This window comes from Notamacropus eugenii, chromosome 6 (assembly GCF_028372415.1).
Source record: "Notamacropus eugenii isolate mMacEug1 chromosome 6, mMacEug1.pri_v2, whole genome shotgun sequence".
Taxonomy (NCBI): Eukaryota; Metazoa; Chordata; class Mammalia; order Diprotodontia; family Macropodidae; genus Notamacropus; species Notamacropus eugenii.
In genome coordinates this window covers 44,873,478-44,888,728 of record NC_092877.1, presented here as the reverse complement: position 1 = coordinate 44,888,728, position 15,251 = coordinate 44,873,478, and the positions used below count along the sequence as shown (strand labels likewise).

Genomic DNA, 15,251 nt, shown 5'->3' with positions numbered 1-15,251 from the left:
TAATTTTGATAAACTTCCCACAGGTGTAACTACTAAAGCACTCTTCTCTGCCCATAGGTTAAGTAAGCCTGGTTGTCCATGCTTGCTGGCTGGGAGAAGGTTGGGTGAGCAAGAGGCACCTCCCCAGTCCTGGTTTAATTTGAAAGTTGCTCTTTCCCTGAGTGAAGTTCAGAGCAGAGCCATTGACTATGGAAGTCAGGCTCCTCATGCCAGCCATAGATGGAAGGAGTTGGGAGAAAGTGGTTCCACCCACATTTTGAAGGTAAAGGCTAAGACCATCTCTAACCCCAGCTGATGCACCAAGCAACATACATATGGCTTCTAAGGACCCTTCAAGTTCTAATTCTAAGATCCTGTGATCATATATGTGCTGACTTCTCAATGCATCTTCTCCAAAGACAGTTGTTTTCATTCATTCATTCAACAAACATTTATTGTACACCTATTACATGCAAGGCTTTTCGCTAGATGTCTGAGGAACAATAGGAAGGAAGAAGTGTCATGAAAACCAATGGAGGGAGAATATCCAGGAGGAATAGGTAACTGACAGGATCAAAAACTTCAGATAAAGGAATATGAAGACTGAGAAAAGACCATTAACCATCAATCAGTGGGTATTGGTGACCTTGGGGAAAGGAGTTTCAGTAAAATACTTGTGGAAAGAAGCCAAATAGCAAAGGGTTAATGAATGGTCAAGTAGAAGGGAAGTGGATGCATTTAGTATAGCTTATTCTATCTTAAAGTCTGATAGTAAATGGGGAGGAATGAGATGAAGTGGTAGGGAAAGGAAGGAAGGAAGGAAATGGTTCAATCAGCCACAGCCCTGATGTCTTGTAGATTTGCTTGTGTTTTCTTTCTGATAATTTGTGCTCATTGGTACTGTTTGATTCATGGTGACCCATTTGTTAAAAAAGGAACAGGAGATGAAGTAATCTGAGATATCATTATATTTGGGTCACATGGATTGTAGATTAATTATAACAGATTAGAATAAGAGGATTTGTAATCACCCTCATTCCACTTCATGCTCAATTGAGATCAGTCTGTGATGTTAAATGGGAAGTCTCTTCATGTTCTTCTCCCCCCTCCATAAAAAGGAGAAATAGTGGAACTCAGCTGAGGATGGAGGAATTTCCAAAAGAAGCTGCTGTGCAGCCTCGTAGTGGAGGAGAGATATCAATGGCATTCCCTACTCATATCTAACTGAAACAGGGGGAATGGAATTTTGGAATTTTATGAGCATGCTTGCCCCCAGACTCTCCCTTTACAGAGACGAGAGACTGGTCTAAGAATTTGAACTATCTGCAGTCTCCTTAATTCATCAGGGAGGAAAAGAGTCTCCAAGGAAAGGAGAGAGGAAAAGGAAATGAGGTGCATGTCTAAGGAATGGAATGGTAGAGAAAAAGAAAAAAGATAGAGGTCCAGCAAACAGATCCTCAGTAGGAACTCAGGTTGGACACACTTGACAGTGGAGAAGAGTGGAAAGGGTACTTGATCTGAGTCAGAGGACCTTGGTTCATATTGGTCTTAATACTTGTGTGTCTGGGGCTAATCACTTGACCTTTTCATGCCTCAGTTTCCTCATTGTAAAATGAGAGGGTTGGACTAGATGAACTCTAAAGATCTTTTCCCCTCTAAATCTGTGATCTTATGGCCTTTTTCCAGCTTTCCTCTTTCTTTCACCTTCAATCTATTTCCTCTGCTATTTACTCTTATTAGTATTTTAAAAATATTTTTACTATGTGCTAAACAATGTGCTGAATACTGGGGATACAAAAGAAGAAGGAAGAGGAAGAGAAGAAGAAGAAGAAAAAGAAGAAGAAGAAAAAGAAGAAGAAAAAGAAGAAGGAGAAGGAGAAGGAGAAGGAGAAGGAGAAGAAGGAGAAGAAGAAAGTCCTTTCCCCCAAGGGAAAAACAACATAAATGATTAGGTACCTACAAGATACATACAAAGTAAATGCAAGGTAATCTCAGAGGGTAAGGTTTCAAAAGCTGGAGGAACTAAGAAAAGCCTACTATAGAAAATAGAATTTGAGCTGAATCTTAAGTGAAGACAGGAAAAGCAAGAGGCAAGGTTGAGGAGGCAGGAAATGGGAGGCCATCCATACAAAGGCGCAGAGATAAGAGATAGAATGATTTGTTCTAGGAACAGTAAGTCAGCCAATATAGCTGGACTGTGGAGTGTGAGGAGAGAGAAAAGTATAAGAAAACCAGAAAGGTAAGATGGGAACCATTCATGGAGAGCTTTAAATGCTAAAACAGAGGACTCTATATTTGATCCCAGAGATAATAGGATGCCACTGGAGTTTATGGAAAAGGGGTAGGGAGGTGATATTGACACAGTCAATGTTACACTTTAGGAAAATCACTTTAGCAGCTGAGTGGAGAATGAATTGGAGTAGGGAGAGACAAGCCAGTGAGACCAGTTGGGAGGCCATTGAAATAGTCCAAGGGAGAGGTGATGAGGACTAACTAATATGGTGGCCTTGAGAGTGGAGAAAAGCATAGATGTAGGTATTTATGTATGATGTAGAAAAGATGTTCTGAAGGTAACAAAAATAAAATAAAATTTTGCAACTGATTGGACATATTGGTTGGAGTAGACTGAGTGCTTGAGGATGATACTAATGTTGAAGATACGGGTGAATGATAAGATGGTGGTGCCCTTGTCAATAACAGTAAAGTTCTACCTAAAAACATGATCCCATCTTCTAACTGCTCTAGCCCCATCCCCAACAAAACATAAAAAACCTTCTTGACCTGACCATCCCCATGTATCCCATACCTCTCCTACTCTTTAATGCCTAACTTCAGGTAAAGAATAGTCTACAATTGCTTTCTTCAGTTCTTCCCTATCCCCTTGCTTCTTTAACCCCTTGCAATCTTGTTTTTTACCACGCTCCTATAATCTCCCCTTCAAGTCATTAAGTATCAAATCTAAGCCTGTTTCCCAGTTATCCATTTTGACATCTCGGCAACATTTGAAACTGTTAACCATTCACTTCTCTGGGAGATTCTCTCTTTCCTTGGTTTTCATGTCCCTACTTTCTCCTATTTTACTTCTAGTTGTATGATCTTTCTTTTCTAGTCTGCTTTCATCAGCCTCCTGTCCCCTAAATGTAGGTAACTATTCTCTAGATAGACTCCATATATATTCTCTCCTCATGATCTCATCGGCTCCTACGGGTTCACTTTTACACAGATGAGTCCCAAATGTGTTTACCCAAACATCATTCCAGCCGCGTATCTCCAATGGTCTGCTAGGCATCTTCACGTAAATGTCCTATTATTACCTTTAACTTAACAGGCTTCACCTGGTAATTCCCCCGAATTCCCATCTTTCCAACTTTCCTATTTCTATAATCACACCACATTCCCTTTAACCCATATTCAAAATCTCAGTCATGTTTGACTCTTCTTTGCTCCTCATGTCTTATAGTCAATCAGTCAAGTCTTAACAACTCTATTTCTGCCACATCACTAGCATCTGTCCCCTCCTCTCCAAACCTCTCCCATTGTTCCATCCTAGTTAAGGTCTTTGTCACCTCTCCCCTGGACAAGAACCCTTTGATTGTTTTCCTGTCCTTTAGTCTCTCTAAGCCATCTCCCTCATAATCTTCCTAAAGTATACATCTAAGCATGTCACTCCCCTGCTCAAAATTCTTCAGTAGTTTCCTTTTGCCTCTGGGATGAAATATGAACCATTCAGCTGGTCACTTAAAGCCTCCCACAGTCTGCCTCCAGCTCAACTTTCTGCCTTCATTTATTATCCTTCTCTTTGGCATTCTCCCTGTTCCAGCCAAACTGGAATATCAATCATTCTCTGAACTTCATATGGCATTTTCTGCTTCCAAATATTCATGCAAGCATTTCCCCAGACTTGGAATTCAGTTCTTTCTCCTCTCTGGCTGTCTGAATTCTTTATTTCTGTGAGTCTCAGTTCAGTTCACAAAGCCTTCCTTGATTCTCTCATCTGAAAAAGATGTCTACATAATCAAATTTTCCTAAAGCACTTTTCCTGCTCACCCTTAGTTTCCTTCTACCTTCAATGGCTCCTTTCTTGTCTTGTTTGGTTCCTTTTCCTCTTTCTCCTACATCCATAATTGTAGGCATCCTCCTAAGACTTTATCCTCTTCCCTCTCCTCTTCTCTCTCTACACACTTTCCCTTGGTGATCACATGGCTTCAATGACCACTTCTCTGCAGAGGAGAAACAAGTAAGTAGCCCTAGTTTTTCTCCATGTTCCAGTCCCATATCTCCATCTGTTTGCTGCAGATATTTATTTGGATGGCCCATGGTCAACTCAGAAAGATTTCAAACATTTCATCTTACCCCCTCCCCAAGCCTGGCAGACTCTTTCCAAATTCCATTATTTTGTTCATATCACCATCATCTTCCCATTCAACTAGACATAAAACCTCTGAGTTGTCTGTGGCTTTTCCTCCTTCCTCACCCCATATATCCAATCCCAATGCTGAGCACAAACAATTGTGTCTCCACAGTATTTCTCACATCCATTCCTTCTTCTCTGCTCACACAGTGATTGCCTTGGTCTGAGCCCTCACTGTCTCTTTCCTGGACTATCATAATAGTCTCCTAGGCTTAATCTTGTTCCCTCTCCAACCCATTTTTCACACACCACCACAGTCATCTTCCTAATACAAAATTCTCATCATGTCACTTTCTGGCTTAAATTAATGAAATATGAATTTCTCATCCTCCCATTCAATATTCTTTCCAATTTGGCTCCAACCTACTTTTTTCAGCTGTCATGTTCTATATACTCCCCTTCTTTCACTTTAGTATTTTCTCAGTTCTCATCTTCTCTGCCTCCATGTATTTAAACAGGTGATACTTCTCCATGGTGTCTCTCCTGAATTATCCAGGTAAAATGTCTCTTCCCTCCTAGAATCTTTCTGGTCACTCAGTTTGACTTTCAGCACTTACATATTCTAACTTGTACCATGGGTATTTGCATATATGTCTTATCTTCCTAATAGAGTAGACTATAAGCTCCTTGAGGCAAGAACTATGTATGGTTTTGATATTTTCAATCCCCCAGAAAAGAACATGAAATTTAGTAGGTACTTAATAAATAATGAATGGCAGAATAAATTAATGACTATGATAAAGAGTTGATGCCCTGGAACAGAAAAATTGAGTGGGTTTGATCCAGGACAGATGGACTGAATAGACAGGTAGGTCAATATTTTAACCCAAGACAGATGAACAGACCATGGGACTGACCCTAGGTGGAAAAGGGAGGAGTCCTATTATTTGTTCTTCACATGGACTTGAGAGCCTAGCAGTGAGATAAGAACTGCCCAGTGGCTTCTGCCTCTCTCACTCTGCTTGACTCTGTTCTGATATATGAGGAGGAGTATGCTAGTAAGTTTTTAACAACCAACTCCCCTCCCCAAATGCATATATGATGACACACCTTTAAATTTAATCTACATTATTAATATTTTATCACTTCATTAAATCTAATTAACATTTTAGCTATCATTTTATTAAATCTAGATAGTAAAAAAACCCAGCTTTGATTCGTAGCATTTGCTGATTTCTGAGGTGTGAATGCTCACATTGAAAATTTAATAATTGGCTCTCCTTAGCCTATATAAGTTGACTCTGGCATACCCCTACATGAGGGTAAAACCCTCAACCTGTACTCTTAATTGCAGCTGACTTAAGCAAAAAGAGTCAAAGGTCTTTTCCAATGCTCTAACAGCTGACCTTATTCTTACTTCCTACTGCCAAAATAACCCAAGGAGAAACCTGAATACCATAGGCATTATGACTGTCATCAGACAAGCATTCTCACTGATATAGGTCAATGACCCCTGACCCTAAATATTCCAACCAAATTTCTCTAACATCACTCATTGACCATTGCGCCTTCTAGTCAGGTCATTCTATCTCATCTTTACTCCAAATGGTGAAGAACACCGAACATCACAAGACAACTCTGAAGCCCTGAATTTACTATGACCCTCTGGTCTGGCCATCCTAACATCCTGAAACCCTGCACTGACCATTATGAGGTAGACCAGTTAGTCAATCAACAAGCATTTATTAAGTATTTACTATGTGCCATGCCCTGTGTTAAGTGCTGGGGATACAAAGAAAGACAGAAATAGCCCCTGCTCTCAAGGAGTTTCCTTTTTAATGAGAGAGGTGAAAACAACCAGATTGTATATAGTATCTATACAGAATGGATGGAAGGCAATCTGATATGATGAATAGGAGACCACCCTGATGCTTTATGGTGTAAAGTTTATGCCAACCACAGAATCTCTGGTTATATGCCTGTGTTGACCTTCATGTTCTACCCTTCAGAATGCCACATGGCTCCCAGAAAGTAGCCGTGTACGCTTCGTAGTTATGTCCATTCTCTTTCCCATCTACCCAGTGTTGTGGCCTCAGCTACTCAGGACCCAAAAGAGCTATGATTGTAGAGATGATCTGGTTCTTTGAAGCATCATCTCTCTCTGGATTTATGCTTCCCCCTGGGGTTTGGACTGTAATGATCTCTAAGGTTACTTAGAACTGGGCTGTCTCAATGGCTTGATTATTTGACCTAGGGCAGGGGTTCTTAACTTGGGGGGGCACAGTTCATGGATAGATTTCAGGGGGTCTTTGGAATTGGATAAGAAAAAATTACATCTTTATCTTTCACTAACTTCTAACCGAAGTTTAGTATTTCCCTTAGTTACTTAAAAACATTATTTTGGAAAGGTATCCATAGGCTTTACCAGTCAGGGGGTCCATGATACACAAAAAAGGTTAAGAATTCCAGTCTAGGGCCTTGAGGACCATGCCCATGACCTCAAGAGCAACATAGAAATATCAAACACAGCTCCCCCATCTCTCCTTCAGTCATCCCTCCTCCTCTCTATCCTCAGACATTCCACAGCAATTTGTCTATACCTTTCTTCCCCTCCCCCTCATCACTATCTGAGTATAAGTCAAATTTCCCCCAGAGATCAACCAATCAGCAAATATTTAATGTGCCAGAAACTGTTCTAGTTACCAAATGTAGTAGAATAGAAGATCCTTGAGGGTAGAGACTGTTTGACTTTTGTCTTTGTGTCTCTGGGGCCTCTGATGTTTCATCATTGCACATCATTACCCTAGATTCTCAAAGTCTATCAAAAGAATGTAAATTTCTTTCCTTGCTGATAAAGCTTCAAATATGGTCCCAGAAACAGATGATATCTGTTGCCTGAGAGCTAACCTAATTAAGGATGTAGAGGTTCATCCCTAGTAGGCTAGCTATTTGGCGATGAATTCTTTGGTTCTGATAAACCATAATACAAAGAAAAATTCAAAGTGGCCCCGAGTCCTATGTGGCTCCCTACTGTTTCTGTAGTGAGGTGGTGATCATAAAATCTTTAGACTATCTGAAAACATTAACTTGCCTCTTAGCACTGAAAATGTAGAATATTTGTCCAATGGCTAATGAACTGACATAGTAGAAAAACTGAACCATATCAATATTGATATTCTCATGATTAACAAAAATAGAAGACAAAAGGAAGTTGTGGCAAAATGGAAGGATAACTCACAAGTTCTCTTTGGAAAGGCACATAAAGTCATTGTGGAAGTATTTACATAGTGACCTTAGGCATCAGGAAATATTTCATGGGATACTTGGTCACCTACTCATGGTCATAATTATAGTCAAAATGAGTATCATGAAAATAATTGCAGCTAATTGCCAACATCTGTTGCAGAGCACGAAGAGACAGAAAAATTCTCTTAAGTGCTTAACAAGATCTTCCAAATAAAGCCAATGGATAATTTGATATCCAGTGGCTTCAGTGTAAAGGTGGGCTCAGGGAAAGATGGCAGACAGTTATTTGGATGATACAGCTCACGTCTGAGAATGCAAAAGAGGTACTGATCTCTTAGAAGTCTCATGCTTCAATATCATGGGTATTTGCTTCCATAAAAAAACAAAAGATACTTGGCATGAGAAGTATCAAGCAACATCTCACATATACAAAACCAAGTTATACTTTAACTGCTAGGAAACAATTGACTGATGTGGAAATTGTATCACATCTGGCTGCCTGTGTGCAATTAAAATAGCACCATCAAATTAGAAGAAAGAATAAAGACGAGAAGACTCACCTTCAACCTGACCCATTCAAAATGCCACTGATACTGAGAAATGGAATATGGTGAAAAGGAAAAGGTGGTAGTAGTGGTAGTAGTAATAGTAGTAGTAGTAATAGTAGTAATAGTAGTAGTAGTAGTAGTAACAGTAGTAGTTGTGAGTCGTTTCAGTAGTGTCTGACTCTTTGCAACCCCATTTGGGGGTTTCTTGACAAGGATACTTGAGTGGTTTGCCGTTCCTTCTCTAGCTCATTTTACAGATGAGGAATTGAAGCAAACAGGGTTAGGTGATTTGAACAGTCACACAGCTAGTGTCTGAGGTTGGATTTGAACTCATGAAGATAAGACTTCCTGATTCCAAGTCCAGTGTTCTATCCACTGAACCACTTGGCTGCCCCAAAGTAAAAATACTTACCTTCATTGTCATACTCCCTACAGAATTTTATTGATGTAAAGTAGCTTTTACAATGAGGAGTTCAAAAGAATGTAGGAACCGCCTTAACTAGCAAACACTTGATGTTTTTGACAAGTAAAAATATATGGCAGCCAGTGGTGGCAAGGGTCCAGAACAGTGGTGTTATACTCAAATACAAATGGAGACCACTTACCCTTACATAAGGATCCCTTGTGGGCTGCATATTGACTTAGTTTTAAAATGTAATGTTATCTATGTTCTATTGTATTTTTATTTCTTTTGTTAAATATTTCCCAATTATACTTTAATCCAGTTTGGGCTACACGTGGGAGTAATACAGGCAGGGCCATTTGTCTGATGTCACTGGTATAGAATGCATACTAAATTGTAAAAACCATAGAGGGGGAAGATGGACGATGCATGGTACCACATCACAAAACAGCATAAATAAGTTTACAACAAGATGGCATAAAGCCCAGCTAAACCTATATCATTCCAAGAGCTTTCACAAATGAAAGTAGGAGAAATGAGAGTAGAATGAAATAGGGAAAAAATTGTCACTGCTCATTATCAAGGAAAGGGGAGAAATGACACTTGGAACCTAATATTTCGATCTCAGATGTGCTATTCAAAGTTGAAATGACACTCAAGAAAATGAATTTAAGATGAATTGCTGGACCACACCAAATACACAAAGAAGAACCCAGGGAATTCTAGTGACACAATCTTAGAAGTAATAAATGATCATCTTACAAAATATCTCAAGGAACTATGTGTAGTGCTGTTTTCTTGTGGTCCCTGCTATTGGGAAAGCTGAGAAGGGTGCTTAAACTTGGAAGTTCTGAGCTGTGGTAGGGTTAAAACTGATCAAGTATCCTCATAGAGTCTAACACCAATATGGTGAGTCTCTGGGAGGGGGTGGAAGTGTCACGAGGATGCCTGAAATGGGATGAATCAGCCTAGGGCAGATAGGGTAAGCCTTTGCACCTATCAGCAGTGGGATTGGGCTGGTTAGTGGCATCAGCATTTCCAGCTTGGGTAAGGTAGAGAAATTTAGTCTCAAAAAAAAATCTTAGGGAGAGGAAAAATGCTGAAAGAATGGAAAAAAATATTGATGGCATTACCCCTAAAAGGCAACTGTGAGGACATCAATAACTACTAACCCATATACTGACTTTCCCATCTTTTGGAATCATTATGAGGACATCTACACATATATCAAGAGAATCCTTGATGACAATGTTCGATGAAATCCTTGCTAAAAATGTCAATGCCTTCTCCCAGCAGATTTTGTCTTTACAATTCACATCAAACTAAAAACTGTGAAGAAAACAAGATCCTGCTGTCTTTATTTTGTGTTGATTATTAACCGCAACAACAACAACACATTTAGCTTGATAGAGAAAAAAAGTAACCTTACAGACTTTTCTCCTTAAGATTACACAAGAGTGTTTGACAAATGTAGCCACAGAAATAAATCTGCTTAATAACTGGAGCCTGCATTATTAATTTCAAGCAAGGCCTAAAATGGGGAAATGCATGTTTGTCAAAGGCGTTTGTCAGTGTTGTGGAGGAAGTCCTATGTAAAGAGATTTCTTGGAAATGGTGGTCTTCTGTATACTTTTGTTTGAAGATGGCATTTGACCAAATGCTTCAAGCTCTAGAACATGACAGTCTCTTCAATGAGATCCATGATTATTCAAAAGATGTCAGCTTAATAATCCATATGGGAAAAACAATGTGAATAATAACTAGCATTTATATAACATTTCAAGACCTCAACTGTTAGCTACTATTTTATAAAGAAAGATGCATATTCTGGAAAAAGCCTCCAAATGAACCTGAAATATCTCATCAGAATCTGTTAAGGGAGTATTTGAAAATGTGGATCTTAAGAAGCTGTCATCTTGAACACTGCCATCATAGCTAATGATGCTTTCACTTTGCTCAGTGTTCTTATTCTTCCTCCTCCTCTTCCTCTTCTTTCTTTCTGACTTTCTGTCTTTCTTTCTTTCCTTCCTTCCTTCTTTCTTTTTCTTTCTTTCTTTCTTTCTTTCTTTCTTTCTTTCTTTCTTTCTTTCTTTCTTTCTTTCTTTCCTTCCTTCCTTCCTTCCTTCCTTCCTTCCTTCTTCCTCTTCTTCTTCTTCTTTTTCTTCTTCTTCTTCTCCTCCTCCTCCTCCTCCTCCTCCTCCTCCTCCTCCTCCTTCTTCTTCTTCTTCTTCTTCTTCTTCTTCTTCTTCTTCTTCTTCTTCTTCTTCTTCTTCTTCTTCTTCTTCTTCTTCTTCTTCTTCTTCTTCTCCTTCTCCCTCTCCTCCTCCTCCCCCCCAGTATTATCTCATTTGATCCATACAACAATTCTGGGATATGGGGGCTATTATTATCTCCACTTTACAGTTGAGCAGACAGTTTAAAGTGGTTTCTCCAGTATCACATATCAAGTAAGAGTCTGAGGCTGTATTTGAAATCAGATCTTTCCTAACTCCAGTTTCAGGACTCTATCCATTGTATCACCTAGCTGCCCAAAACAAATGCATGGTAGGAATAAGTAGGTTGCAGCTAATTTCCAACGATGGCCTATGTGCAAGAAGTAGAATGGGAAAGGTCTCATGATTAGGTGATCGGGAAAAGGGGTGGGCCAAACACAGGGTGAGAGCAGGAGATAGCAGATGGACATCTCTACCTCCACACTGGTACCTGTGAAGTGTCAAAACTCCTCGTCCAGAGGAAGGGGTCCAGCCTGTTAGATTTTTCTTCCTCTGAGAGAATATAGACAAGAACTGGACAGGAGGAGAAGATATGGATGTGTTGTGATTGGCATCAAAGGAGTGAATCAGGGACATCACAGAATCCCTGAAAGATTGAATCAGCACCGATGCCTTGTTCAATGCCTAGAATGCAGAGAATGCTTAACAAATGCTTATTGAATCGAATGGTTCCAGAAGATCAGGTTCGCTCTCTGATGTCATCCTCATAGGTTAAGTCTCCCAACAAAGTGATTTCCTTTAGCAGCCCATAATGAGTTTGTCCTATATGAGCTGATCTAAACCCTCTAAGAATGTTTATGGCCAGTCAATATACTCTCTCTGAATAATTAATTCCACATGTTGAGGACCTGTTTCACCATGATGAGTGAGTGAGAACCAATGCAGTGAACAATGGATCTGGAGCCACCTGACTCTGCCACTTAGCACCAGTGGGACTTTGCACAAGTGACTCAGTTAGGTCTCAGTTTCCCTATCTGTAAAATGAGAGGATCAGACTCAAAGACGTCTAAGGTCCCTTCTGCTTCTAATTCTATGACCCATGGCTCTAATCAGGATTTATAGGCACAGGCTGTCTATCTGTGAGGTTGGACCAGAGTCTAATGACAAGCAGCTGATACTTTCTTGGTTGAGTTTTTCCAGTTTTATAAGGAAGAGATAGGAGTTTCTATAACCTATCACTCAGTGAATAGGGATTTGCTGAGTGTCTACTGTGTACCCAGACTCCTGCTGGGGGCATGGGGGGCACTGCCAGCCCACCTGTGACTGCAAAATCTCAAACGTGATTGAACTAGATTAAAATATAATTGGGAAATCTTTAACAAAACAAATAAAATATGACATAGATAATGTTGATCTGTGATTTTCTAAGTCAACATGTGGCTTGCAGGAATCTGTGTCTATTTGAGTTTGATCCCACTGGTCTATAGGATATGTAAGATAGAATTCCAGCCCCAAGAAGCTTCTCAAGGGGCTCACTTATTTTATTGCAATATCTAAGGGGTGCAATAGATAAAGCACTGGACCTGGAGTCAGAAAGACCTGAGTTCAAATCCAGCCTCAACACTTGCTAGCTCACATCCTAAGCAAGTCATTTAACTTCTGCTTTCCTCAGTTTCCTCAGCTATAAAATGGGAATGGGGCAGCTAGGTGGCACAGTGAATATAGTGCTAGGACTGAAGTCAGGAAGACTCCTCTCCCTTAGTTCAAATCTGGTCTCAGACACTTACTAGCTGAGTGACCCTGGGCAAATCACCTCACCCTGTTTACTTTAATGTCCTCCTCTATAAAATGAGCTGGAGAAGGAAATGACAAATCACTCCAGTATCTTTGCCAAGAAAACCCCAAATGGGGTCATAAAGAGTTAGACATAACTGACCAACAACTAAACAACTACAAAACCCAGTGTTGTTGTGAAGATACAATTTGTAAAGCATTTAGCAGTGTCTGGCATATAGTAGGTACTTAATAAAAGCTTCTTTCTCCTCCCCCTCTCCTCAAGGTCATCAAGGAGCCCTCTGTTTTATTAGAATCTCTCTGCAGAAAGTAGAAACCAAGTGACATCCAACAGTTCTCTCCAGCAGTTTTGGAGCTAGGACAAGCAGGGATGGAAGCAGAGAAGTCTTGTGGAAAGACTTTGGAGCTTGGGACACAGAGTCTCATGGGCGGACAGACCTCAGGACGCCTCAATATATAATGCCAACAGAAACCCTAGGGTGCCTCTAGGCCACTTTTGAGAAGCTGCTGCCAGGGGTGAGACTAGAAATGGGCAGGGTCCCACCTGGGGCACAGGAAAGCCTTGAGACCTCACTGAGGCTGGACTATGCCAGCCTCCACTTTTATTGGACAATAGGTAGCTCCTGTGGGAATTATTCAACATGGGGTGCCATCAGACCAGGGTAACAGTGGCCCATCTGCCCGAGAGTCCAGCCCCCTCTCATGGAGCAGATCTCTACCCCTCAGGATGAGGACATAGGAAAGGGAGATAGGAAGTGAAGGAACAAGAGAGAAGCCATAGTGCAGAGGTAGAGAAGTAAATGTGAAAAGTGCACAGCACCCCTCCCTAGATACAGATACGCAACAGAGAAAGACTAAACCTAAATAGCAAGAGAAAAGCAGAAAACATACCCAATTCTGTCATTTCCTACCCACATGACCATGGGCAAACCAGCTTAACCTCTCTAGGCCTCAGTTTCCTCATCTGTAAAATGGGAGGATGGAACTTGATGGCCTTTAAGGTCCCTTTTAGCCCTAAATCTGTGATTCTATGAATACACAGACATTATAATTAAATTCAATAGTAACTAAATAAATAAACATTAAGTCCCTGCTGTGTGCAGAGACCTGTTCTTGATTCCAGTGGTGATACAAATTGTAGATAAGATAGTCCCTGCCCTCTTAGGATTCAAAGTCTATGATAATGTACCAAGACAGATAACTAATTATAATGACAACTTTGTAAGTAATATCCTTATATCATAATCTAATGTATATCACATCATAATATAATTGATCATGTTAATCATATTACATGATAAATGTCATAAAGATGAAAATAAGATGCCTTATGAGGTTTAAAGGGGAAAGAAGTCTTAGTGCCTGGGAAAATGAAGGAAGGCTTCATGGATGAGGTGGTTTTCTAATTGGGCTTTCAGTGGTAGGGAAGTCAACAATTTGAGGGCGGGAGGAAATTTAGGTTTAGGAAACCGTATGAGCAAAGGCACTGAGGTGAGCCTATTTGGGGAGACAGTTTGGAGGAATGATTCCAGACCTAAAGACACAGACATTTCAGACCTGACTAAATGAAGATTCTTATCTGGAATAAAAGAACTTGCCAGACCATACATGTGAATCATAGGAAGAAAGAGTGAGCCACATTATCTCAGAAAGTGAAGAATCTCCTGAAGGTAGAGATATGTCTTTGGAGATAAAAGGTATCAGGGCCATTAGAGCCCCCTTAACCAAAGATGACTTCTGATCCCTAATGTGCTAGGAAATATCGTTCTTGTTCCTAGGAGAGATTGGTCCACTCTATACCTGTGAGCTCCTAGATATCTGCTTGTTCAACCCCCTACCCGTAGAGACTCATCAGCATTGGAGACCCTACCTCATTAACGTCCTGGATGTTGACTGTCTTCTTTGTCTGTGCCACATGCCCTATGATCCCGATGTCCAGAGGGAAGACAATCTCAGAGTCAGGGGGCACCAGGCAGTCCTCCAGGGTGCTGTTGGGCTGAACGTTGAAGAGCCTTGTGGCTAGTTCTGCAACGCCATTCCTCTGCCGGTACATGAAGAGGCTGCATCGGTCAGCATGGATAATGGTACATACCCTCCTCAGGATTTTGAAGACCACCTTCTCCATGTTGACACTTTCTTGCATGTCCTGAACAAGCTCAAAAAGGACTTCACTCTCTTCTACCTGGCATAGTTCTTTAAAGGTTGAGAAATCCACCAGGCCCCTACCTTCACAGGCACCAACCACATTTTCGGGGCTCAGAACCTTTTCAAAATATTGCTCTGTGAAAGTGGGGTTTTCATTGAGAAACTTCTCCACATCTTCCTGGCTGAGAGCCATGATGGCTCCTCACAGTCCCTGGGTATACCACCAGGAATTGTAAGCCTGGGGCTTCCCCAGAAACCCTCCCACTATGTTCCCTGGATGTTCATGGACCCAAGCAGCACCTTGTCCTAACTGGGGGTGATGCAGGGCCAACTGCTTTCAGTAAACACTGTAATCAGCAAAGTCTTTCTTAGGGATGATTATGGGGAATCCGTGGGAGGACAGAGCTGCTCAGGAGAACGGATTGGATGACTCATGCTAAACCAGGGAGAGAGCTAATTCAGCCCCCACCCCCTGCCTCTCCCTCAGAACCTAAAAACTCCTGTTGGGCTGGTCACAAAAACAAGATTTTGGGGACATGCAATCCAGAGTGTAAAGGATGTTTTTGGAACCT

General features: G+C 40.8%; 1 protein-coding gene across 1 annotated transcript in view; it reads right to left on the bottom strand.

Annotated features, from left to right (window-relative positions):
• Positions 1-14,872, bottom strand: part of PDE6B (phosphodiesterase 6B) — a 73,249-nt gene extending 58,377 nt beyond the window's left edge. Inside the window, exon 1 of the mRNA XM_072619727.1 lies at positions 14,405-14,872. Within this exon, the coding sequence (XP_072475828.1) occupies positions 14,405-14,872 (468 nt within the window). The remainder of the gene's footprint in view (positions 1-14,404) is intronic.
• Positions 14,873-15,251: the final 379 nt, after the last annotated feature.